Source organism: Neomonachus schauinslandi, chromosome 5, assembly GCF_002201575.2.
Source record: "Neomonachus schauinslandi chromosome 5, ASM220157v2, whole genome shotgun sequence".
Taxonomy (NCBI): domain Eukaryota; kingdom Metazoa; phylum Chordata; class Mammalia; order Carnivora; family Phocidae; genus Neomonachus; species Neomonachus schauinslandi.
Window position 1 is genome coordinate 63,724,534 of NC_058407.1, and position 24,645 is coordinate 63,749,178.

At 46.4% G+C, this 24,645-nt stretch overlaps 1 protein-coding gene across 1 annotated transcript; it reads right to left on the reverse strand.

Annotated features, from left to right (window-relative positions):
* Positions 1-17,482: 17,482 nt before the first annotated feature.
* DNAJC22 (DnaJ heat shock protein family (Hsp40) member C22) lies at positions 17,483-21,398 on the reverse strand. The gene is made up of 3 exons (XM_021704903.1): positions 21,313-21,398; positions 19,646-20,603; positions 17,483-18,087 (listed from the first exon to the last, which is right to left on the reverse strand). The coding sequence occupies exons 2-3, from the start codon at positions 20,483-20,485 to the stop codon at positions 17,902-17,904; spliced, it is 1,026 nt and encodes a 341-aa protein (XP_021560578.1). The 5' UTR covers positions 20,486-20,603; positions 21,313-21,398; the 3' UTR covers positions 17,483-17,901.
* Positions 21,399-24,645: the final 3,247 nt, after the last annotated feature.

Genomic DNA, 24,645 nt, shown 5'->3' on the forward strand with positions numbered 1-24,645 from the left:
GGCTGTATAACAATGTGAATGTACTTAATACCACTGTACTTAATGGTTTAAATGGTAAACTTACGTTATCTATATTTTACCACAACTTTTTAAAAGTAACCAAGCAAGAATGATGGTCAAAGCTTTGTTGCAAAAATATATCAAGAAAAGTGGTAAGAGTCTGTAACAGGCATGCTTCACGTCATCCTCCAGAGCCTAGATGACTTACCTGAAAGTAAAGACCTCAGAATAGGAGGGATGGACATGCCATTTTCATGTTGCTACAGATTTACACCAAGCAACTGAGGAAGATGAATTCTATTCTACAGGTCATTTACTAAATAATGAATGGGCTCCCCTTCCCAACAATTAAATCAGAAAAAACAAAGCTCTTCCTTCCAGTCTCCAATGGAAATAACAATATTGAAATAATCAGTTGTACTAACAAGCAGCAGAGTGGATCCTAAAGACTGACTTAAAGTTCCCGTGTTTAATATTGTAGCTCTATAATGGGAAACAGCAAGCAGCAATAATAATAATATATACAAACTTCCTTCACTGCTTTTATTAAGTGATTTGTACAAGTTACCTAACCTTTCTGAGCTTCATCTGAAAAATAGGGATAATGCTTACATCTACCTTGTAAGGGTTGTTTGAAGATCTTATGAAGTGATATATATAAAACACTGAGTTCAGTGCCTAGAATACATAAATGCTCAACAAATAAAAATTCCCTCCCCTCCTGCCATGCACTAGTATCTGAGGCCCTTTGCCACTCCTGGATCAAACCCCCCAGCCGCTATGCTGATGTTTTGGCCAGCAACCTATGGCTCCTCCCTCAGGCCCCAGCTGTTTCTCTCAGTTCTACTTGTTTCACTCCTGGTTTCTAAGAGGATCCTGTCTATATTTAGAGATAATGCCCGTACCAACTGTGGACTCAACAGGTGCTTGGGAGGGCACTTGAGCTCTCAGCAGTTTTCGATTGTTTTCAGAGTTAATTGGTTCTGACTCCACAATGGGCTGCCTTGACTTCTACAAGGAAGAGCGCCACCTAGGCACAGTACTCAGCAGTACACTAGACTAAACGGAAAATTAAGTGTTCACAGATCAAACCTTTAGCAAGATTAGCTCTACTATCCGGACCCCAGAAGATGTGTTAAATCACAGGAGCAATAAACATTTATAAACTCGGGGCACCTGGGTGGCTCAGTTGGTTGAGCAACTGCCTTCGGCTCAGGTCATGATCCTGGAGTCCCTGGATCGAGTCCCGCATCGGGTTCCCTGCTCGGCAGGGAGTCTGCTTCTCCCTCTGACCCTCCCCCCTCTCATATACTCTCTCTCATTCTCGCTCTCTCAAATGAATAAATAAATCTTTAAAAAAAAAAAACATTTATAAACTCTACAGATGTAGCCCACTAACCCAATATTCATCTAAATCACCATTATCAGGGCGCCTGGGTGGCTCAGTGGGTTAAGCATCTGCCTTCAGCTCAGGTCATGATCCCAGGGTCCTGGGATCCAGCCAGGAGTTGGGATCCCCACTGAGCGGGGAGCCTACTTCTCCCTCTGCCCCTCCACCTGCTCATGCTCCCTCTCCCCCTCCTCTCTCTCAAATAAATAAAATCTTTACTAAATAAATAAATAAATCACCATTATCATATCAGACCCAAGTTTCAACCAATTCATGATGCCTGTACTACAACCAAGATTAGGAGGAGGGATACAGCAGTTACAACAACCAGGCAGTGAAGATTTAAAGAAGGCATCCAACAGAGCTGGGTCCGAATGTGGCTTTAGCTACTACCTCTGTGACCCCTAGTAAATTATTTAAACTCTTAATTATAAAATAGGAGAGAACTGTGAGGATTAAGTTAAATGAGATAATGCATGCAAAACAAACTTAGCACCTTGCCTAGTCCACTGTAGGAGGTCAATAAAGAGCCACATCATCACTAGTGAAGACACTCCTTGCTTTGTTCAGTTTTTGTAAGATATACGAAAAGTGACACTTTAGATCATTACATTTGGATCTTTATAAAGTAGTCTAATGCTACCATCCAAGACCTAGCCGGAAATATAAATGGATAAATTCCCAGAAATCTTAGGTGAGTCAGCAAAACTTAATACCCAATAAATAAAAAGATTAACACTATTTATGAACATTTAATGGTAACTACAATTTCAAAGTCGGCAATCTTGTGTCTAGTACCACTCAATATTTGGTCTGGAAATCCAAGTATCAAGGAGATCAATGCAAAGATCATAACCCCAGAAATACTTTCCCACAGTATTTTCAAATCACCTTTATTCAAACTGGAAGGTATAAAGCAACCTGATAATTTGATATCAGCATCAAGAATTTCTTGAGGCAGAACCCAAACTCTCCCAGGAGCATAAAACCAGTAGCAGATGGTACATGAACATTTCTCAGTGAGAAACTACAATTCTAACAAAGTATAGATAACTTCGATTTTATCAAGGCTATTCATCACCTTTTAGTCTAAATGGAAACAAACTCTTGGTTCTCCCCCCAAACACCCTAAACTCTGCATTATCACTGACCTAACTCAAAGCAAGATGCCTACTGTTGGTGATATGTTCTCCCCTGCTTCATTAACCACAGGTAAATTACATACAGTAACCTGATGATCATAGGAGAAATAAATACTACAGGCATGCTTCATCAATGAAACGGACTATAAATGATAACCGAATTATTAAAAGAACAGCTTGTACTGCTCAGCAGAGGGACCAACCTGAGAAAGATCCACCTTCCAAAAGAACCCAATCATCCTGGATAAATTAGAAGATGCCACTGTAGTCCACCTATCCTATACTCTCAAACAAGATCTACCCTTCCGCTTTAATTCAAGCCCAAACCACATCTATTTTATTTCTCTGCTACCCTTTCCCTTATTTTCTCTCCGTCCTCCCCTCCCCATTCCAAAAATGCCTTTCTATCTCTTTATTTTTCAATTCCCACTTTGCCCCCAAATCCTGAGGACCTCGGACACCCACGCAGATGACCTTACGCATCCCCACTGCATTCCCAATTCATTGTACTTCTCATCCCAAATGACCCATTCTTTCATTCCTTTCGATCTCTCGTTGTTTCTCAAAATCCAATACCCCACACACGCTCACACCAGTGTCCCCCCTTACTCCATTGTTTCCCCGGCCTGTGCCTCTGGAAACCCCCCCAACTCGGACCCGTGTATTTCGGTCCGCCCCACTGACCCTCGAAGCCTTTCAACATCTGGGTACTCCAGATCCCAAAGGGCTCAAGTCGCCCTCCTCTCCACACCCCAACCCCCAACAACTACCTCCTCCCCCGTGCCCTCCCTCAGCCCGCTCTCTTGCACCTTTGTGTCCCCCTTGTCCCCCACCAACCCCTCCACCCAGTACCCTCAGCCTCACCTACCCAGGGCCCCCGCAGTCGCCGCGTCCCCCCAGTTCCGGGCTCTGCGTCCCGGACGCTCCAGGGTCTGAGAAGAGGAAAGGAGCTCCTCCGCCTCCTTCTCCTCCTCTTCTAGAGCGGCCGCCGTCGCCGCCGCGCTCCTCCCCCAGCTCTCCCAGAGCCGGACGCCGCCCCGCCCCCACCGCCCCTTTCCCCGCTTCGGCCGGGCGGCGGGCTGGAGATCGCAGCGGCGGCTGGGGGCCGGAGTGCCAGCGGAACCACACCGACCTCGCCGGGGCTCGCGCTGTTCGCCCCGCCCCGGAGCCCGCTCGGGCGCGTGCGCGCCAGCCAGCCAGCGCACAGGGCGCGTGCTCGCGCCGGCGCGAACCCGGCGCGCCGAGCTCGAGGCCATTGCAGCCAACCCGCGCGCGAAGGCCGGGGCGCTAGGCGGCCCGCGCAGCGGGGATCTGTGAGTGGAGAGACGCGGGGAGGGAGGAGAGCTCCAGTCTTCGGGTTACAGCTCCTCTCGTGACCCCGTCCCTCGCGCCTCTCACCGCCCGCCGGGTTGCGCGCCTGAGTTGAGGGAGCTCGGGCGTCGCCAGGAATTGGGAATAACGAGGAAGAGTAGGGATTGGAGGAGTGGGTCGGGAACAAACTAGATGGGAGTGGGGACAGGTGAGACAAGAGCTCGTGCCCATGTGCAGAACAGCCCAGGCCCAGAAAGAGCGGGGCGGCGTGAGGAGGGGGAACAGCGCGCTCGGGGAGTGGAGGGCCGGAGCTGGAACTGCCGGAAAGAGCCGAAACTCCCCCGGAGATTGCCGAAGGCGGACGCCTCGAGGGGAGCCTCGCGAAGGGCTTTAATCTCTAGGCCCCTAGAGGGACCGGCTGTCTCCAAGCGGCCTTCCCTTTCGCGGCTCATGACCCCGCCCCGCGCCTTACCCTCTTCCCCGACCCAAGTTTGACTCCAAAAGGCCATTTCAGAGCCACCGACTTCGGGAAACTCCCGGACGTCCGGACTTCGCGGCCGCTCAGCTTTCTGGGAGTCGGCAGAGGCCGGTGCGGGGTCGGGGGCAGGATGACCTCTAGAACCACTTGAGGGTTCTCTACCACGTCCGCCAGGCACACCGCCCAAGCCCGTTTCTGAGTCGGTTTTCTGGTCTGCTCAGCTGCCTGCATCCCTCCATGCGGCTGTGGGCAGTCGGGCCGCCGGTGAATCTTTATGTTAAATACTCCTCTTGCTTAGTGATCAGATTCCCAACCTCCCCAGGGCCAGAACCATCTCCAGTATCAGCGCACCTTTCTAGCCAGTGTCGGGCATGTGTGAAATACTCACCCCACCGTCAACTGCTTAGTGGTCGATTCGGAGCGGCCAGAGGCTGGGGATTTAGATAGTTAACGCTGAAAAGATTAATCAGAATCTGTCCCCATGTTCTTAGCTTTTGAGGCCAAAGCATAAGGGGCTCTGGACTGGCATCAGCGACAAGCCTGAAAGTGTACATGAGTGTGTATAGCTAGACACCACAGGCACATGTTTGTTTTCCACGCTTTTGCTAGCTATTGAAGTCCCAGTACCTGTAATGGAGTAAGATCTCTCTGAAGTTATCTGGTCCTTTGTGTTTAACTTTGCATGAGTTTGGAGAGTCGAAACACCCTGGAGCCCACTGACCCCTGGTTAATAATGCCTGATCTAATCCAACCATATCATTTACAGATCTAAAGAAACAGAATACAAGGTCATCCAGCTAGTTAGGGCACTATATCATATGTTGCTTACTACTGGATCTTTTCTCAGATTCAAATACATGCTTACTATTGAATATTTTCTCAAAGATTCAAATAGAAGCAAACTGTCCAAATATCGGCTCTCTTTTCATTTACTAAATTCCTAAGTACCCAGTGAGAGGTAGGCATTGTTTTAGGTTTTGGGTCACTTACAAAGAAGACTAAAACAAGATTATCCCCAAGGAGAGTATCCAGTTGTAAAGGAGGATAGAAGCTATTAAATAATTAACTAAAATAGCATGTAGTAAGTGTTGAAACAGAAAAGTGCAAAGTGGTGTAGGAACACAGGGATGAATGACTAATTCTTCCACAATTTCTCTTCCTTCCCGTACAGAGTAGAGATGGGATGATACGGCTCTGGTTAATGGGAAACTTCATGCTGAAGAATGGGACCTGAACCAATAGGATTTAAGATCTTTTCCGTAGTGACAGATTTCACCTACCAAAAGTTGCTTGGGAAACACCTTCATTATAGGGCCTGTTATTGCTGCAAAACCAATGTAGTTTCTTTGGGAGGAAAATAAAGTCTATTCTTGGAAATCTTATAGTGTTGGGAAAGACATTTGATGCCTTTCCTGAGAGCCAGTGGTTTAATGGGAGACAGTTTTTATATGTGGATATCCCATATGTAGATATGTGGAAGGGAGGTGAATTAAAGAGCATACCTAGGCCCAATGTATGAGAGCTGTAAAAACATGACTGGAAATCTAATGCTATGAAGAATATCATATTTAACAGGTCTCTAAGGGAGAGTTCTGAATGTAGTCAAAAGGAACATTTTGCTAAGTCCCTGGGGAGGCAGCAGGTGCCTTCAAAAAGGAATTTTGTGTGTGTGTGTTTGTTTTTCCTAGCCATGGCCTTGTTCTGTTCTTTCATTTGGGACAAATTCCTCTGCAAAAAAGAATTTTACTCAAAAAATAATAGTTCTTCAAGGAGGGTGTGTCACATATATGACTTGCTAAGTGAGGTTTGCAAGAGGGATCCTGCATCTCATGGACCACCTTCACCCATTTTCCATGCTGTACTCTCTCTCTCCAAAAAGACACTGAATAGGGCGCCTGGGTGGCTCAGTTGGTTAAGCGACTGCCTTCTGCTCAGGTCATGATACTGGAGTCCCGGGATCGAGTCCCACATCGGGCTCCCTGCTCGGCAGGGAGTCTGCTTCTCCCTCTGACCCTCCTCCCTCTCATGCTCTCTGTCTCTCATTCTCTCTCTCAAAATAAATAAATAAATAAAATCTTTAAAAAAAAAAAAAGATTGTTTAAAAAAAAAAAAGACACTGAATAAATGCTTCAAAAATATCTTTCGGACCTAAATTATGAAGATTAATTTTATCATTGTTCTTTACATATACATTTTCTATTTCATATGCCATACTTCACAATAAAACAAAGTGATAATTACCTGCTTTGAAATGATTGCAAATTATTTAAAGTCTATCTACTAATTATACTGGAGGACAAGAAATGCTGTAATAAAGTCAACATATAATACTTGTGACATACTTTGAAGAAAAAAAAAATAACCAAATTTCTGAAATGATTAAAGTAACTGCTAAGGACTACAGAAGATCATTTTGAAATAACATCCATATGTCTCAGTTCAGCCTTAAGGGAATTAATTTATCCCAGGTTACCTAATGACTTAGTGGGAAAATTAGAACTAAAGATAAATCATGACATAATCTTCACCTTGGCAGATATATTTTGCAAATACTAGTAAGACCTAATTTGATATGTTTGAAATAGATCCTGGAGGTCAAAATTTTTCTCATATGTTTGTTTGAGTTGACTTTTTGTATCTGAAGTGATTGATTGCCAGATTCTATATTTTCATTAGGAAAAAAGGTCTGAATTTAGTCTGAGAGACAAAAGTTTTACTCATTATCTTGAAGACGATAATGAATGACTGTGATTAAGGACTATGATCTTCTAGAAGTCTCTGTTGTCTAAATTTGAAGCTCCAAACCACGATAGGCACGAAGATCACCAGAGAACATCTCATAAGGGTGTACTTTTCCCTTTGATTGCCCCACCTCTAATACCTAAGAATATTCACATGAATAGTCCAAACTGTGTATCTTAGAAAATTCATTTCATGGAAATTCAAATAGTTCTGAAAAAACTATCCCAGTTCCAAATAAATTTGGGTAACACTGTGTAAAATAAAGTTGAACTGGTTTCTTTACTTCCCAGAGTATTTAATATGGTAATGTGCTTTGTTAATAATTAAATGAATGCACTATATAGTATGTAGCTTTCCCCCAAGGAAACTTTTTCTTCCTAAGAGACTTCTGCATGGGATTCTTGTTTCTTTGAGCATTCATTTTCTAAAGTTCTATTAAGGGGCACCTGGGTGGCTCAGCCGGTTAAGCCGCTGTTTTCAGCTCAGGTTATGATCTCAGGGTCCTGGGATCGAGCCCCACATCAGATTCTCTGCTCAATGGGGAGCCTGCTTCTTCCTCTCCCTCTCCTGCTCCCCCAGCTTGTGCTCTCTCACTCTCTGTCAAATAAATAAATAAAATCCTTAAAAAAATAAAAAATAAAGTTCTATTAAAGGGGTTTGTTTAGGGGCGTCTGGGTGGCTCAGTCGTTGCGCGTCCGCTTTCGGCTCAGGTCATGATCTCAGGGTCCTGGGCTCGAGCCTCGCATCCGGCTCCCTGCTCCTCAGGAAGCCTGCTTCTCCCTCTCCCACTCCCCCAGCTTGTGTTTCCTCTCTTGCTGTGTCTCTCTCTGTCAAATAAATAAATAAAATCTTAAAAAAATAAAATAAGGGGTTTGTTTAGGTTATTAGGTTAGCATTTCTCATTTTACAGATAACAAAACTGAGGTCCAAAGACATGAGTCACAGACAAATTCAGTTGTGTATCAGATGTTTATGGCTGGGGCTGACCTTAAATTATCAAAGGTTGAATTGTTACATCACAAAATTAGTGGCAATGTCAAAACAAAAACTCATATTTGAAACACTCAGTTCAGCAAAAGTGCCTTATAAGTTCACTAAAAACTTGAATTTGACATTTTTAAAAAAGATTTTATTTAAAGAAAAGAAAAGATGGGCACCTGAGTGGTTCAGTCAGTTGTGCGTCCAACTCCTGATTTCAGGTCAGATCATGATCCCAGGGCCTTGAGATGGAGCCCCATGTTACCTGCCTCGCTGAGCGGGGAGTCGGCTTGAGATTCTCTCTCTCTTTTTTTTTAAGATGTTACTTATTTATTTTAAGAGAGAGAGAGTGAGCGAGCAGGGGTAGGGGCAGAGAGAGAACCCCAAGCCGACTCCACACTGAGTGCAGAGCCCCACATGGGGCTCAACCCCACAACCCTGAGATCACGACCTGAGCCAAAAGCAAAAGCCCAACTGACTAAGCCACCCAGATGCCCCAAAAGATTTTATTTTTTAAGTAATCTCTTCACCCAACATGGGGCTGGAATTTACAACCCTGAGATCAAGCGTCACATGGATTATCAACTAAGCCAGGGGCCCGGAATTTGATCTTTAGTCACTTTGTTTCTATGTGTGAGACTTATAACTAACACTGCTTTACTGTACCTTCATTCATGGAATTTAAGCGTGCTCTTTCATTTATACAGTCTGTGACCATTATTTGGAAAATTGATAATGCTGGGTGGGTCAGTCATTTAAGCATCTGCCTCCAGCTCAGGTCATGATCCCAGGGTCCTGGGACCAAGCCTGCTTCAGGCTCCCTGCTCAGCAGGGGGCCTGCTTCTCCCTCTCTTTCTGCCCCTCCCTCTGCTTGTGTGCTCAGGCGCGCTCTCTCTCATGCTCTCTCTCAAATAAAGAAATAAAATCTTTAAAAAAATTGATAATGTCTACCCTCTGTAAAATGTTTTATGGTTTATAAAGTATTCTCAACACATTGTCTCATTTGATTGTCTCAACATCCCTGTGATATAGGCATTATTATCCCCATGTAACAAATGAGAAAGCGGAGGCTTTAAATTGTTAAATAACATGCCCTGTTGTTTGCATTGTTAAATGTCCTGTTATTTGCATGGAGAGAAGACAGTCCCTGCCCTCAAGGGGCTTTGCTATAGTTAAGGAGACAAGACTTACAAACAGGAGACAGAATGATTATATGGCAACATGTAAGAAAATGCTTGATAGAATGGTCCAAACTAGACAAGAATGCTGAAGGAACTCAACGGGGAAAGATTACTGGAGATGGAATTAATCAGTGAAGGCATCATTTAGGAATAAACCTTAAGCTGGATGTAAAAGAAGTGTAAAGATTTGGATTAGCAGAGAGGAAAAATAGTTACAGGAAAGAAGAGTGACATTAGCCAAGGGATGAACATGAGAACAAGGAATGCACTGATAAGAAAAGAATTAGAGTTGGAAGGGAGATGGGTCTAAAATGATCAGTCTCCTGACTGTGCAAGAAAAGTCAACTGCTGAGAGGCAATGAATTCCCAGTCACTGGATATAAATAATATGGCACTATGTGCCCAGATGGAGCAGCTATTTGCTTGCCAATCCAAATTACACAGAAAAGCAATAAATTTACATTCTCTGCCATGGACCCCAGGAGTGAAAAGAAAGTATCAAGAGAAGCCAAGTCCAAACTGGTGGTTATGGGTATGGAGGGAGAGGTAAAGGAGTAACAATGAGCCTCACTGCCCTCAGACCTATGCCTTGGAAACATATGAATAGAAGACATTTATTTATATTTCCCCCATACCCTACCTGTTCCTTTCTTTATACTAATTCATCTGAAAGGTGCCTGACCTATTGATGCTAGGAAAAATGTCCCTTCAGGTGGTGCTTGCAAGCCAGGTTCTTGTGCTAACTCAGTCACTGCCCAGAGGACAATGTTCCCCACAACTTTTCCCAGCCCAGAAATGGGACTAAGGTCGGGTACAGAGTGGATTTAAAATGATTCCCTTCCAACTTTCCCACACAGGGCACTGCTGAAACTTGTCAGTGAGGTTTAAATCCAGAAAAATCAAAGGTGACGATAAAAGTTGTAATCGTTTGCAAATAAGCAAATATGGGCTATAGAAAGGGTGGATGAGAGGTGAGGAGAAAGAAGAGAATTGGGAAGAAAAGGAAAACGAAAATAAAGAGAGCAACAAATTATTGAAATGAAGTCCCTTTCAGCAGGACCCTATGTAAATTTTTTCCTTTTGTTGTTCAAAACCCACCTTAACAAAACAAATGAACAAAACCAGGTAGTTGAACATGTTCCAATCTTTTACAGCGACCAAGAGAAAGATGGAAAGGAACATGAAGAGAAACCAAGAAATCAGCTTCTCAGGGTGTGAACTTCAAAAGCCAAAAACTCAGTGGCATGAAATGTGTATTCAAGCAAAGCTCTCACATGAGACAGACTGCCCCAGAGTCCCCCAGGAGATCAAATGACATTTAGGAAACACGCTTCATTTGGATCTTGCCCCGAACAACACCCAAATCCAACTTCACAGTTGCTCTTTCCTTCCCAACAAAAGGGGAGGACTGAATTATGGTAATGAACCTGCTAAAGTGGTACCACCAACAGATCCTTAAAAAAAAGTGAAGGGACCTATTTGACCCTTGCGACAGCCTTATGGCGCCATCTGCAGTTCTTAGCTAAGACTGCAATAAACCCAAAGTTCCGGCTAGCTTGTTAGAATACCTACCGGTAAAGAAGAGAGAAAACAAAGAAATACTAAATTCAAGTCAGGGAGTCCTAAAAAGCCTCCTGGGTCCTAGAGTAGATGCAAGCATAGCTTTAAGACACAGTGCCTAGAAAAAGATCTAAGGGCCTTAGTTGGCTATAAGCTCAATGAGCAACCAAAAAAAGCTAATAAATTCTTAGACTGCTTGATTTAAAGGATGATATATTGTCCAGACCATGAGAACTTAATAGCCCTACAGTACTCCGTTCTGTCTGAACACATCTGAGAATTGCATTTAGTTCTGGGCACAATTTAAGAGCAATATTGACAAGACCTATAAAAATGTTCATACCCTTTGACCCAGTAATCCCACCCATGGGAATTTATTCTGAAATAATTCAAGAGAATAGATGAATTAGAAACATGAAGATATCGATGCAGCATTCTTTATAACAACAAAAATATATATATTAATAGCCTAAATGTCTCCCAAAAAGGGAATATTATACAGCATTAAAATATAATGATATGCTGGGCGCCTGCGTGGCTCAGTTGGTTAAGCGACTGCCTTCGGCTCAGGTCATGATCCTGGAGTCCCTGGATCGAGTCCCGCATCGGGCTCCCTGCTCAGCAGGGAGCCTGCTTCTCCCTCTCCCGCTCCCCCCTCTTGTGCTCTCTCTCTCTCTCTCTCACTCTCTCTCTCAAATAAATAAATAAATAAAATCTTTAAAAAAAATATAATGATATGCTATTTGAAAAAATAAAAGAAGAAACATAGAATGAGGGGCGCCTGGGTGGCTCAGTTGGTTAAGCGACTGCCTTTGGCTCAGGTCATGATCCTGGAGTCCCGGGATCGAGTCCCGCATCGGGCTCCCTGCTCGGGCTCCCTGCTCGGCAGGGAGTCTGCTTCTCCCTCTGACCCTCATGATCTCTCTATCTCATTCTCTCTCTCAAATAAATAAATAAAATCTTAAAAAAAAAAAGAAACATAGAATGATAATGCATGCTACAATATGGATGAATCTTGAAAACACTATGCTAAGTGGGAAAAAAAGCCAGACACAAAAGGAGACGTTGTATGATTCCATTTGTATAATGTGTCCAGTATAGGCAAATCTATAGAGACAGAAAGTCTTAGTGGTTGCTAGGGGCTAGGGGAGGGGAGAACAGAGAGTGATCACTAATGGGTACGGGGTTTGTTTTGGGGAAGGCAAAAACGTCTGGAATTAGATAGTGGTGATGGTTGCACAACCTTATGAATATACTAAAAACCACTAAACTGTATACATTAAAAGGATGAATATTGTGGTATGTGAATTACATCTCAATTAAATATATGTATGTCTTCACAGTAATATATATATACACATATATATGCCTTCATAAGAATATATAAAATGCGTGTGACTCAGTGAGGGGGAAAAAGCCATACCAAATTGTGTCCTTGATATGATTCAATTATGTAAAAATTAATTATGTACATTTATGGATGAGGACTAGAATAGAACTTGAATACATGAAAACAGTTTAATGTAGGTGAATTTTTTTGGGGGGGGTGGGTGGGTGGCCTTAATATGGTTCTTCAAGCAACTGAATATTTTATTTTCTTCCCAAGACAGTGTCCACAAGAGGGCAGACAGAAGATGACAAAACAGAACCATTTAGCACAAGCCTCAGCTGAAGAGTTAAGAACCCAGCATCCAGTGTGAAAAGCAATATCTAAGGTCATCTAAGTCTGGCTTCCTCATATTACGAAGGAAAAACTGAGGCTCAGAGTGGTAAAGCAGTAGGCTTTTCCCACAAGAGGTGGAGGGAGCAGCCCATCACCTCACTTCTCCGTCTCTTTCTACTAAACTACAGCGCTTCCGCATACAAGGCAATGTTTTAGCTGGAAAAGGGAAGATTTAGAGGGATAGGAGATGAAGGGCAGGTTCTTATCAGGAAAGGTTTTTTTGTTGGGTTTTGTTCTTTGTAACAAGAGATGGCAGATCTAGAAAGAAATTACAGGGAAGCAAATTTCAGTCCAATAAAAGAACTTAACAATTAAGGATGCCCAAAAGGTGAAACACGGAGATTTCCAACTGAAGCGAAAGCTGAAATGGAAATCTTTGAGGAAAGCTGTTCTCAAGATTCTGCACTGAACGAGCACTTGGCATAGAGGCCTTCTCAATTCCTTTCCAACTCTTTAACGGGTCTATACATTTTTTTATTTGTGGGAATGGGAGAATATGAAATCATTGAATTTCGTTAAATCTGCTCAGGTAGAGAATAAGGGAGACCTCACACTTGCTAATGTCTTAGGTTTATATAAATATGTAATTATTTTATAATGAATTTCTACTTTCAGCTGATTTTTGCTATGTCAGGTGCTTTGGGAAGCACATCCCCAGAAAGGTCTCTTAGTGATTATAATGTCCCAGCGTTGGTGGCAAAAGCAGAATTCCCTTCCAGAAGTTCTCAAGTCACATGATTTTGTACCATTTCTTTCTTTTCAAAAAATGGCTGGGCTACACCATTGGCTATTAGGCATATGAACAGATGTCCCCGGAGTCGGGGGAGGGGAGAGGTGCAGGCAGTTTAATCCTGGTAAAGACTCAATTTCAGTACCTGTTCACAGGCCAGGACAAGAAGGAAGATGAAATCCAAATATGGTTTAACCAGTCTTTCCTACTAAGAGGTAAACATTCTTTGACCTCTTTCTCACTTCTCACCTAGTGCCCCAGCCCATGCCCACAAAAATTTCTCCTGTGCAAAACAAATCCACACTAAAGTGACCAGTGTGGCCTGGCTAAGAGTTGGGTGTGAGACCACCATGCTGTAGCACCTCAGAGAGTGTAACTACCTCTCTGTTCTGCATAGAAGGACTGAGACTCCAGATGTTGGGGAATAGCCTCCCTAATCGAAATGAATCTGCCAAAGGATGACAAGAGATTTCTGCAAGGAGAATCTGCAGGTGAAAAGGGCCATCTTCCTAGCAGTTCCCCAGCTTCTTCCCAGAGATGCATCTTACCCTCAGAGTTGTCTCATTCTGAGGACTTCTGCTATCACAACTGGCCCAGATGAGCTCTACCCCATTTTACAACTATAGCCTAAGAACAGCCAAACCTAAACCACTTCCCTGGTTCCCCATAAACAGCTAAAAAAAGGCTGGAATTTTTCTTAATTATAAAACAAGAGAGAGGGATGCCCGAGTGGCTCAGTCGGTTAAGCGACTGCCTTCAGCTCAGGTCATGATCCCAGGGTCCTGGGATCGAGTCCCACATCAGGCTCCCTGCTCAGCAGGGGAGTCTGTTTCTCCCCCTCCCCCCTGCTCATGCTCTCTCTCTCACTCTGTCTCTTTCAAATAAAAAAAATCTTAAAGAAAAAAAAAAAAACGAGAGAGTCTAGGAAAGAATGGGTGAGGGAGAGGGACCACTGACAACCCTACCCCCACAACACAACCAATCCATCATTCCTATTTACTTCTAACTGTTATCTGTAAGCATTACAGTGATTTTCAAGAAATCAAGAGGAAATTTTCTTAAAAATAGAAAATACACTAATACTAACCCTAAGAAAATTCAGCCTCACAAGTAGAACCTTCATTCCATACCAGTTAACTCCCTAGACACTCAAGCCCTATTTCCTTACATGCCCTGAAAAGGGGAAAGTGTTACATTAAAGTTATATTTACGGGCGCCTGGGTGGCTCAGTTGGTTAAGCGACTGCCTTCGGCTCAGGTCGTGATCCTGGAGTCCCTGGATTGAGTCCCACATGGGGCTCCCTGCTCATCAGGGAGACTGCTTCTCCCTCTGACCCTCCCCCGTCTCATGTGCTCGCTCTCTCTCATTCTCTCTCTCTCTCAAATAAGTAAATAAAATCTTTAAAAAAATAAATAAAGCTATATTTGCTCACTCTACATATGGTAGCTTCTTTATCCCAGCAATCCTTTAAAAGTATATACTATTGTTTAACTTGAATTTAAATGAAATCTTGGAAGAAAAAAAGTACATACTATGGGGGCTCCTGGCTGGCTCAGTCGGTAGAACACACGACTCTTAATCTCAGGGTCATGAGTTCAAGCCTCACGTTGGGCATGGAGCCTACTTCATTAAAAAAAAAAAAAAGTACAAATTAGTATCTCAGTTTTTAGGGGAAACTAAGGCTCTCAGAGACTAAAGAAACCCGAGATCACAAATAGCTAGAAAATCGTGGAACCAGATTCAAATCCTAATACTAATCCTTCTGATCATAAAACCTATGCTTAAAGTCAAAAGACAAATCATAGACTGGGGGAAAATATCTATAACGCCTATGACAAAGGGTTAAGGTTCCTAACAAGCAAGGATACCAACAAAATAGATTTCATAAAGACAAGCAGAAACATAATTTTTTTTTTTTAAAGATTTTATTTATTTATTTGACAGAGAGACACAGCGAGAGAGGGAACACAAGCAGGGGGAGTGGGAGAGGAAGAAGCAGGCTTCCCTCTGAGCAGGGAGCCTGATGCGGGGCTCGATCCCAGGACCCTGAGATCATGACCTGAGCCAAAGGCAGACGCTTAACGACTGAGCCACCCAGGCACCCCAGAAACATAATTTTTTTTTAAAAAAGGGAGCTAATACATTCAGGCATTCACCAAGAAGAAATGCAAGTACCCGAGAAAAATTTGAAAAGATGCCGAACTTTGCTGTGAGTCAGGGAAAGGCAAATTAAAGTCATCAAATACTATTCCTTACCTATCATCTTGGCAAAAATTTAAGAGTGGTAATGTCCATTCCAGTTACAAGGAAAGGGCCAGTTTCTTACATTGCTGGTGGAAGTGTAAATTGCTATAATCTTTTCCAGAAGTAACCTGATACAGTATCAATGAAAATTTAAAATATACATTCTGGGGGGTGCCTGGATGGCTCAGTCGGTTAAGCATCTGACTGGCTCAGGTCATGATCTCAGGGTCCTGGGATTGAGCCCCAAGTCAGCACTCAGCGGGGAGTCTGCTTGTCCCTCTGTCCCTCCCCCTGCTCATGCTCTCTCTCTCTCAAATGAATAAATAAAACTTGAAAGATAAAAATAAAATAAAATACACATTATGCTTATTGGAATCTAGCATCAAAAAAACAAAAAGCACTGATACACACATTTAAAGATATTTATTGTAGCATTGCTCATGTTGAAACAACAGAAACTGCTCATCGATAGTTCCTATTTGAATAAATTAACATATAGCTATATTTTTGTATCAAAAGCTCATAACAAAATTTGAAAACAGTACAATAATTTTCCAAATCAAGTAAAGCCCTTAATCATTCTTTTGTCTCTTTTTCCTTATAGACTATTTTTAATATATTTACATTTTGCAGAAATAGTACATATCATGTTAATAAGTTACTAATCAATAGCCTATGAAAATGCCTCATTAAAATTCCATGTGATAATCTGACAAATTGTGTTTTTCAGAAGAAGCGTATATCAATTTTTGGCAACTTTAAAAAGACGTAAAAGCTAATTTGGTCTTAAAATCATGGTATATAAATTCATTGGCAAAAATTTTTTTATTTTTTTAATACATGAATACAAAGAAAAAAATCTACAAATTTCGTTCTTCTCCATTGATAAGACCATATTTTGTTTTAATCTGCAAGGAATACTAGCCAAAATAATTCTGCTTTTTAAAAATATATATATACCACTCAGAGTTAATTTCCAGGAAAAAAAAAAGAAGAAAAAAAAAAGCTTGAGGGATGTACACAAACACAAAAGAAGAGCAAGAAAGCTAGAGTAAAGGTATATAATTTTAACATCATGTTTCTGTTCTCCAGTGTCCCTGTGTATCCTAGGCTGTTTCTTCCGCACTTGGCTGGTTACATAGGAACTAAATAAGACCCTGTTGAGATGCTCAAGCTGCTGGTTCCCTAGAGTTTCCCCAAAGTTCTCATAAAGGCACATGAGATATAAAATCATGAATTTTCCCATGAGTCCCCATAAAACAATGTCATCTGTCCCTTCGCCAATGTTCCAGCACACTCTATACTTCTTTTTTTTTTTTTTAAGATTTTATTTATTTATTTGACAGAGAGAGGGAATACAAGCAGGGGGAGTGGCTTGAGGGAGAAGCAGGCTTCCCAGCCAGCAGGGAGCCAGATGCAGGGCTGGATCCCAGGACCCTGGGACCATGACCTGAGCCAAAGGCAGAAGCCCAACGTCTGAGCCACCCAGGTACCCCGCACTCTATACTTCTTATGACACTTAGTTCAAAACACTGAAGGAGGTGAACTTTGATATCTGTGTATGTTATATCCCCCACCAGCCTGTAAGCTCCTAGGCAGCAGAGTATGTAGTTCAGAGTCATACCCCAAGTTTTGGGGACACCTGAGAATTCAGCCAGTCCAACCACCCATGTAAAATCTGAGGGCTCTCTACAATACTTCATCAAGCAGAAGAGTTTGTGATGGGGGTACTACCCCCCCCCCACAGCAGCTTGTTCCTTCTTGGGAAAAGTGTAGCTCCTAGTAAAGCTCTCCTATAAACAGAATCAAGATATTTTTCTGAAATTTTAAAATTTAACCCCTCTCTTATCCCTACTGTCACAGGACAGATTGTGAAATAGTAGAACCTTCATATTTTTCCTTCAATCTCCTAACTCAGTGCTTTGCACACAGAAAGAAAGAAAGAAAGAAAGAAAGAAAGAAAGAAAGAAAGAAAGAAAGAAAGAAAGAAAGAAAGAAAGAAAGAAAAAGAAAGAAAGAAAGAAAGAGGAAGGGAAGGGAAGGAAAGGAAAGGGAAAGAAAGGAAAGGAGTGAAATGAAATTGATAAACAACCTTCCTCCATCACTCATCAACGTAACAGGGTAGGGCATGGTAGTATATTCTCTAAAGGATATTTTATTGGTTTTATAATATGCCTTTCATTTCACTATCTGATTTTAAGAAGAAATTGTCAGGAATACAATAATGAGAATTCAGAAATTTGCAACATAAATACATTCTTCTACCACAAAAGCTTTCTTACCCCTTTAAGTTGTTCTCATCCCCACTGCAAACAGTCAAGTTTCTTTAACGCTATTGGGATGACCCAAGTGGGCAAAGCTGGGCTAAGACAAGCTGCTTGGTTCTGCCAGAAAGAGTCCATCCCCAAGGGGAAATTTCTTCTCACATCCAGGATCCCCTGGGCTTTCTGGGCTGACTCAGGACTTCATATGCAGCCTGAATCTCCAGGAAATGCCTCTGAGCCTCCTCGGTTTGGTGCCGGTTGTGGTCAGGGTGCCAGATCTTCACTAGCTGCTGGTATCTTTGATGTATTTCTTCATTTGTTGCCCCCTCTGAGAGACTCAAAACCTTAGGGAAACAGAAACTGACAAATTAGAATTCTGTAAATTTCAGAGCACCTGGGCCTCTCCTGCTTGCTTGCTAAAGGAGGCTGTGCTATCCCTGGAGTTGGCTTCTACTTGTCTGAGAGAAAGACCAAGAGCCTCAGATTAGAATCCAGCCTTTGGAAACATGGGCTAGCCTGGATCTCATGGCAAGAACGAAGATTTGTCTTGAATCACAGCTGCCCATTTTCTAACCTGGGACTTCACATCCCTGACAAGATCTCTTCCTTGCAAGAGAAATAAGTGCATATTATCCACCAAAGACATGTACAAGAATGTTCACAGCAACTTGATCAGAATGGTCCCAAACTGGAACTAACCCAAATGTTCATTAACAGTAGAGTGGATAGATAATGTGTAGTATATTCATACAATGGGATACTATACAACAATGGAAACAATTTATAATTGTAACAGTATTTATTCATACTGCATGCAACAGTATGAATAAATCTCACAAACATAATGTTGAATGAAAGAAGTCGGACGGGGTGCCTGGGTGGCTCAGTCATTAAGCATCTGCCTTCGGCTCAGGTCACGATCCCTGGGTCCTGGGATCGAGCCCCGTATTGGGCTCCCTGCTCGGCAGGAGGCCTGCTTCTCCCTCTCCCACTCCCCCTGCTTGTATTCCCTCTCTCGCTGCATCTCTCTCTGTCAAATAAATAAATAAAATCTTTTTAAAAAATTAAATAAATAAATATAAAGAAAGAAGTCGGACATGGGGTGTCTAGCTGGCTCAGTCGGTAGAGCATGTGACTCTTGATCTCAGGGTTGTGAGTTCAAGTCCCATGTTAGGAATGGAGACTACTTTTTTTTTTTTTTGAAAGATTTTATTTATTTATTTGACAGAGAGAAGCACAGTGAGAGAGGGAACACAAGCAGGGGGAGTGGGAGAGGGAGAAGCAGGCTTCCTGTCAAGCAGGGAGCCCAACCTGGGGCTCGATCCCAGGACCCTGAGATCATGACCTGAGCCGAAGGCAGACGCCCAACGACTGAGCACCCAGGCGCCCTGAGGAATGGAGACTACCTTTAAAAAATAAACATAAATAAAATATAAAATATAAATAAAATATAAATAAATTAAATTTTAAAAGAAAGAAGTCAGACATAAAAGAGTACATACTGAATGATTCCATTTATCTGAAGTTCAAGAATGGGCAAAACTAATCTATGGTAACAGAAGTCAGAATAGAGGGATGCAAGGGAACCTTCTTAGTGCTGGATATATCCTATACTTTGATTTGAGTGGTCGTTACATAGATGTATACATAAAACTTATACACTTTATATGTATCTCAATAAAAAGTAAACAACATATATGTATCCTTTTCCCACTCACTATTAGAGCCTCTGTACCTTCACCCATTGCACACAGAAGCCCAAAGAAATCAGGACACTCTTCTAGGGCCCAGCCCAGCAGACATGAAAACAGTACTTCCACGGAAGGGGGCATCATTTCCAGTAAAGCTTAGCTTAACTCCCAGAGCTGTCCCAGCCAGGAATGAGAGAGAACAAAGCCTTACCTGGTAAGCCAGCTGACGCTTCTCTTCCTGAAAACTGCTAACAAACTCATAGAGCTTCTCCCACTCCTGGAAGTAGCCGCTGCTGAAGCCAGGATCCCCCACCAGCAGCCTCCAGACCCGGTAAGGCAGAAGGAGGACAGACTCCGTGAGGGGGCCAAGGAGGGGGAAGAAGCTGAACCAACTCAGGAAGGAGCCAAGGGTTTCTGCCACATAGCTGAGGATGGCTGCTGTGTTGCAAAAGGCGCTGTAGGCTAGTGGGCCTGTGAAAGCCAGGTAAGCCAAGCCCAGACGATAGAGCCGAACACTAAGCGTCTCTGACCCAACTGAAGCTTTATAGCGGCGATGCTTCTGGGCTGTAATGCTGGCAGCCAAGCTAATGGGCAGGATGGCTATGGGGCGGCCGTAGAAGAGAGGGGAAGTAAGAAATGCTGCCCCCAGAGTATTCTTAAAGTCTGAGGTCTGGTTGCCAACAGCAGCCACCAGCAAGACCCCTAAGCCAACTGCCAGTGGGAGGCCCACAATATAGAAGTTGGCCATGAAAGAAAGGCTAATGAGAGCCACCAGGCCAAAATAGATGCCCACTATCATCTGGGCGACAAAGCGAATAAGACTCAGAGGGGGTGTCCTCCCTCCGGAGCTCTGCCTCTGCCGCTCGGTTCTGTTGGCCTGAGCTACAAAGCTTGGGAGCTTCCAGAATTCCCAGAGCCAGCCGAGCCCACCCCCTCCCAGGGTAAGCATCCAGAGCAGTGCATGACTGTCCCGCCCAAGGTATAGGTGGTGGAGCCCAGCAGGGCCCCCTACAGCCCAGAGGGCATAGGTCACCAAGAGCCCCTTGGCCATCCTCTAGGGAAAGGGTGTCAGATCAAGTTCAGTGGCACCTGACATTGCCCAGAATGCAGAAATCTGGGGTCATCTGTGAGAATCATGTCTGTTATGGTCCCAGAGTTATCCTTAGACCCTAAGAGATGGAAAAAAGCAGTGGTAAGACTATATCCAGGTCCCAACCCAGCAAACCATTTCTCCTTCCAACAATAATCAAGTGCAGATCTTCCTGAGTGTCCCTGAAATGCAGATTCTCCCATACCCTTTGATCTGGCACCTCATTTCTGTTTTTTTACAAGCATAGCCACTCCAAATTTAGGAGAGAAAAATGTTTTTAAATACTTTCAGTTGATGTAGAACTCAGCACACGGACAGAAAAGCAGCAGCTTAAGTTTCAGACCACTGATTCCTGGAATGACTTATGGGGGGAGTGGAGTGAACAGGAGTGAATAGAATGCCCTTCTAAAGTTTCTACACATTTTGAAAGTCCCCTGCCCCTCCCAACGCTCCTCAAGTTCACCCTATGGCTGCCCTCAGACACATGGCCAAGGTTTCAGCCCCTCTCCAGCCTTCCCATCTCTCCAAACCATGCAATCTTCCCACAAGTCACACTTGAAAGAGGGTCCTGAGGTCCTTCCACTTGAACAGCTCTGGAAAACTAACATTTTGACCTAGACCCTGGCACCCCGCAAAGGCGGACTTGGAGTCTCTACAAAGAGGCCTGATGAACACCCAGAACACCAAACCAGATGCCAACGTGTGCCTGCCAGTGTCTCCCCGCTACATAGAGTGGGCCTCAAGAGCACCAGCCAGTTACCTGCTAGTCCCAGGGTGGGCGGCCGTACCTGGGTACTCCGGCTCCCAGACCCTGTCAGACGAGTCATTTCCTTTGACTAGAAAGTCAAAATGGCCCCTCTCACTCCGCTCCCACTTGCATCCAAATGGACTTTGTCTTTCTGTGTTTGCTGTGTCACGGAAGTGGGGCCGTCCCGATCAGGCCCCTCCCTAAGCACCCCCCGCCCCTCCCCGGCGTCTTCGGGATCACCTTTCAGCCTCGGGCTCCTCTCGCCCGCCCTTTCGGTAAAACTCGGTGTAAAGCTTTCAGGGCGCATCCAGCCTCCCCGGGCTCACAGGGGAAGGCGCAGCGCCCCACTCCGGGCCCAGCTTGCCTGCACCGCGACACCGCCGCCACCAGGTGGCGCTGCCGCTTACGGAAGGGCGTGGCCGGGCGGGTCTCCAGACTCACCTTGTCCAGTTGCCGGGGCAGAGCAGCCCAGAGCGGTTCCCTACAAACGCAGAAATAGGCCTTTGGTCGCCCCTTTCCACCCCTACAGACGAGAGGGTGACTTGTCCCTCACCTCAGGGTGCGCTCTCTTCCTACTCCGTTGTCTTTCAAGACTGCCATGGATGGCTCCATTTCCAATTCTTCTAAGGCTGACTCACCCATGCAGAGGCCTCAGAGAGGACCTCCAGCCCCCGAGTTTGCCTCATCTGCCCCACCTCCAGGCCTGCCAGTCAGGGGGATTACATCGAGACCTGAGCCTGAGACCTGAGGGGCCTCCAGATCTAGCCGGAGCCCAAGTTCGCTGTATCCTGAGGTCTACGGGCAAGAGGCAGAATCAGTAGCAAAAAGGGATATGGGGTGAGGGGCGTCCCATCGGGAGAGCAGAGCGGGAGCGAGAGCGAGGCCGCAGCACCAGAGCAGTCGGCCTTCCTCCCACCTCGATGCTGGGAAGGAGCTGGGATGCAAGATGCCTTCGCTTCAGTGCCCTGGGCTCCAATCCTCGTTCTGCTACGTGACCTTGGCTAAGTCACGCCGCTTCTGGGGCCTGTTTCCCCCTCTGTAGAGGAAAGGCTTGGATCTCCAAGGTCCCCCAGCCTTGACTTGGGGGTGCGGTGGGCCTGGTGGCCAACACGCCCGTCTCTTCCGCGTCGCGGACAGAGTGCTTCTGTTCCTCCACAGCGCCAGCCCCTCAGCCCTTATCCCGGCCCGGGGAGGGAACGCGGCTCGCCTAAGGCGCCTGAGGGCTCACGGAGGGGCCAGCGCTGGGAGGGGCCCCAAAGCGACGCTGGAGCCGCCAGCTGGGGGGCGGGGGCGGACAGGGCGCTGAATAATGAATGAGACTTAATTGGGCCCGCTCTGCCAGGCGGCGCGCTAAGCTCGGCAAACAGCTCCGGCGGCGGCGGCCGCCGCTGGACAAACAAACTCGCTCCCCGCGCTGGAAGCGGGGTGGGGGAGGCAGCGGCGGGACGGGGAGGGAACTGGTAGGCCGCCTGGCCCCTGGGCCGCCGCGCGCCGCCAGCTCCGAGGCCCGAGGAACCCAGGGCTGCTGGGCGGCGCTGGCCTCCCAGAGAGTGGTGGTCGGGGACCGGGCTCAGGGTTCGATCCCTGGAAGCGAGGGCTGGGGGGGGAGAGAAGCGGATTGTGCGGTGGGAGCCAGGGGCCCAAGGGCGACAGGAGTGCGCGGAAAAGATGGAGAAATGAGTGGAGGGCGGAGGAGAGAGGGAGAAATGAGGGAAGAAAAAGCGCACCGGGGGAGGGGCTGTCGGGGTGGGGGCGGGAGAAAAGCAGTTACCGAGAGGAAAGGGAAGACTGATGGAGGAACAAGCGAAGGGAGGCGCGAGGGGCCGGGAGAAGAAGAATTGGAGAAGAGTCAAGGAGAGGGATGGGAGGTGACCGGAATGAGAACGAGAGGGCGGCGGGGCGGGCAGGAGGCGCCCCTGCCTCCGCCTCGCCCCGCCGCGCTCCCGCCCTAGCGCTCTCTCCAGCCGCCCGCACTCACTTTGTCACAATTACGGGGCCGTCACTCGGCCCGGATTGTTTTCCCCAAATTGTTGTTCTATAAACTGGCGCGGGTGGGAAGTGGGGGGATCTGACAAGCTGAAGCGGGAGGGGAGGGTCTGAACCGCGGTGGCGGAGTATCTACCCACAAGCGGACCGGGGCGGGCAGGTGAATCCAGCGACCCACGCGGGAACTCTGGTCGGTGCCCCAGCCTCGCGGCAGGTCCCGCTTTTTTAACCTTCCTGGCCCTTCTCAGCCTCGGCTGCCTCGGTTTCCCCAACAGAGGACTGTGAGGATTGGAGGGCAGGGGCCGCCGCGGCAGTTGTATGTGGGGCCCAAACTTCCCCGCTCGCCCATTCTCTTTTGTTCTTGATACCCCGGCCACAGCGGGAGGGGGTCTATCCCAGCTCAGCCGTCCCCAGAGCGCCCCTCGGATGCCTGCTCACTCCCGCTGGATGGCCAGACTCCCACCCCCCACAGGTCTAGGCCACCCCTTGCCCCGCCCGCGCCCTCCAGCCGCTCGGTGCCCCCAGGCCACCTTGTCCCTCAATTGCGCAAACATCTGTTGCGCGCCCACTGTGAGCCAGAGCCGCGCCAGCCTTCCTCCCCCCGCACCTCTCCCCCGCCACCCGCCCCTGCCGGCCCGCCCGGCCTGTCGGCTTCGTGACAGCCGCCGCCGAAGCCCAGGCCCCGCGGGAGCGGCCTGAGAGGAGCCGCCGCATGGCTGGCTCCGACACCGGCCTCCCCGGCGGCTCCAGGGGCAACGGAGGGTGGCGGCCGCTGAAGCGAGACCGGAGCCGGCCCGCAGAGTTGGCAGAGCTGCGCCGGGGAGGGGGGAGAACCCCTGCGCGGGCCTGTCTCCCCGTCTCTGAGGCCTGTCGGTCTCCTCATTCCATTGCCCTAGGGTCGGCCGGGCCGGGAGCCCGCCGGGCTCCGCGCGCCTGGGACCCGGTTGGCTCCCGTGCCCCCTCCCCCAGTCCGGGTGATTTACACGCGGGCTCGGCGCAGCGGCCGCTTCCCAATCAGGAATATCGACCCCGGGCGGGGCCCCCGGGCCGCATCGATCCCTCTAAGGCTCGGGATTTAAAAATGTCAAATTTGCCTTTTCCAGGCGGGCGGAGGGGCGGGGGGGGTGGTGGAGGTGGGAGATGGAGGAGGGCGGCTGCGGGGGTGGGGGCGGACAGCGGGGCATCGACCAGGTGCTTGTGCCCTGAATGAGAAGCGACCGGGTCGTGGCCATCCTTGGGTTGCAGTCGCCTCTAGATGCGGGCAGGAAGGAAGCCTCGCTTCCTTTCCCATTCCCATGGGCCTCACCGTTGCATTGGCATATTCCCAAACGGAGAAGCCACAGAGGAACAAAGACATCCCCCAAAATGTAGGGAGACAAATTTGGAG

Bases quoted from the DNA above. Each gene is read 5' to 3' on its own strand.
- DNAJC22 (XM_021704903.1), bottom strand. From the start codon at position 20,485: ATGGCCAAGGGGCTCTTGGTGACCTATGCCCTCTGGGCTGTAGGGGGC. The intron at 18,088-19,645 runs GTAAGGCTTTGT...TGTTTCCCTAAG, and splicing joins AGCGTCAGCTGGCTTACCAG to GTTTTGAGTCTCTCAGAGGG.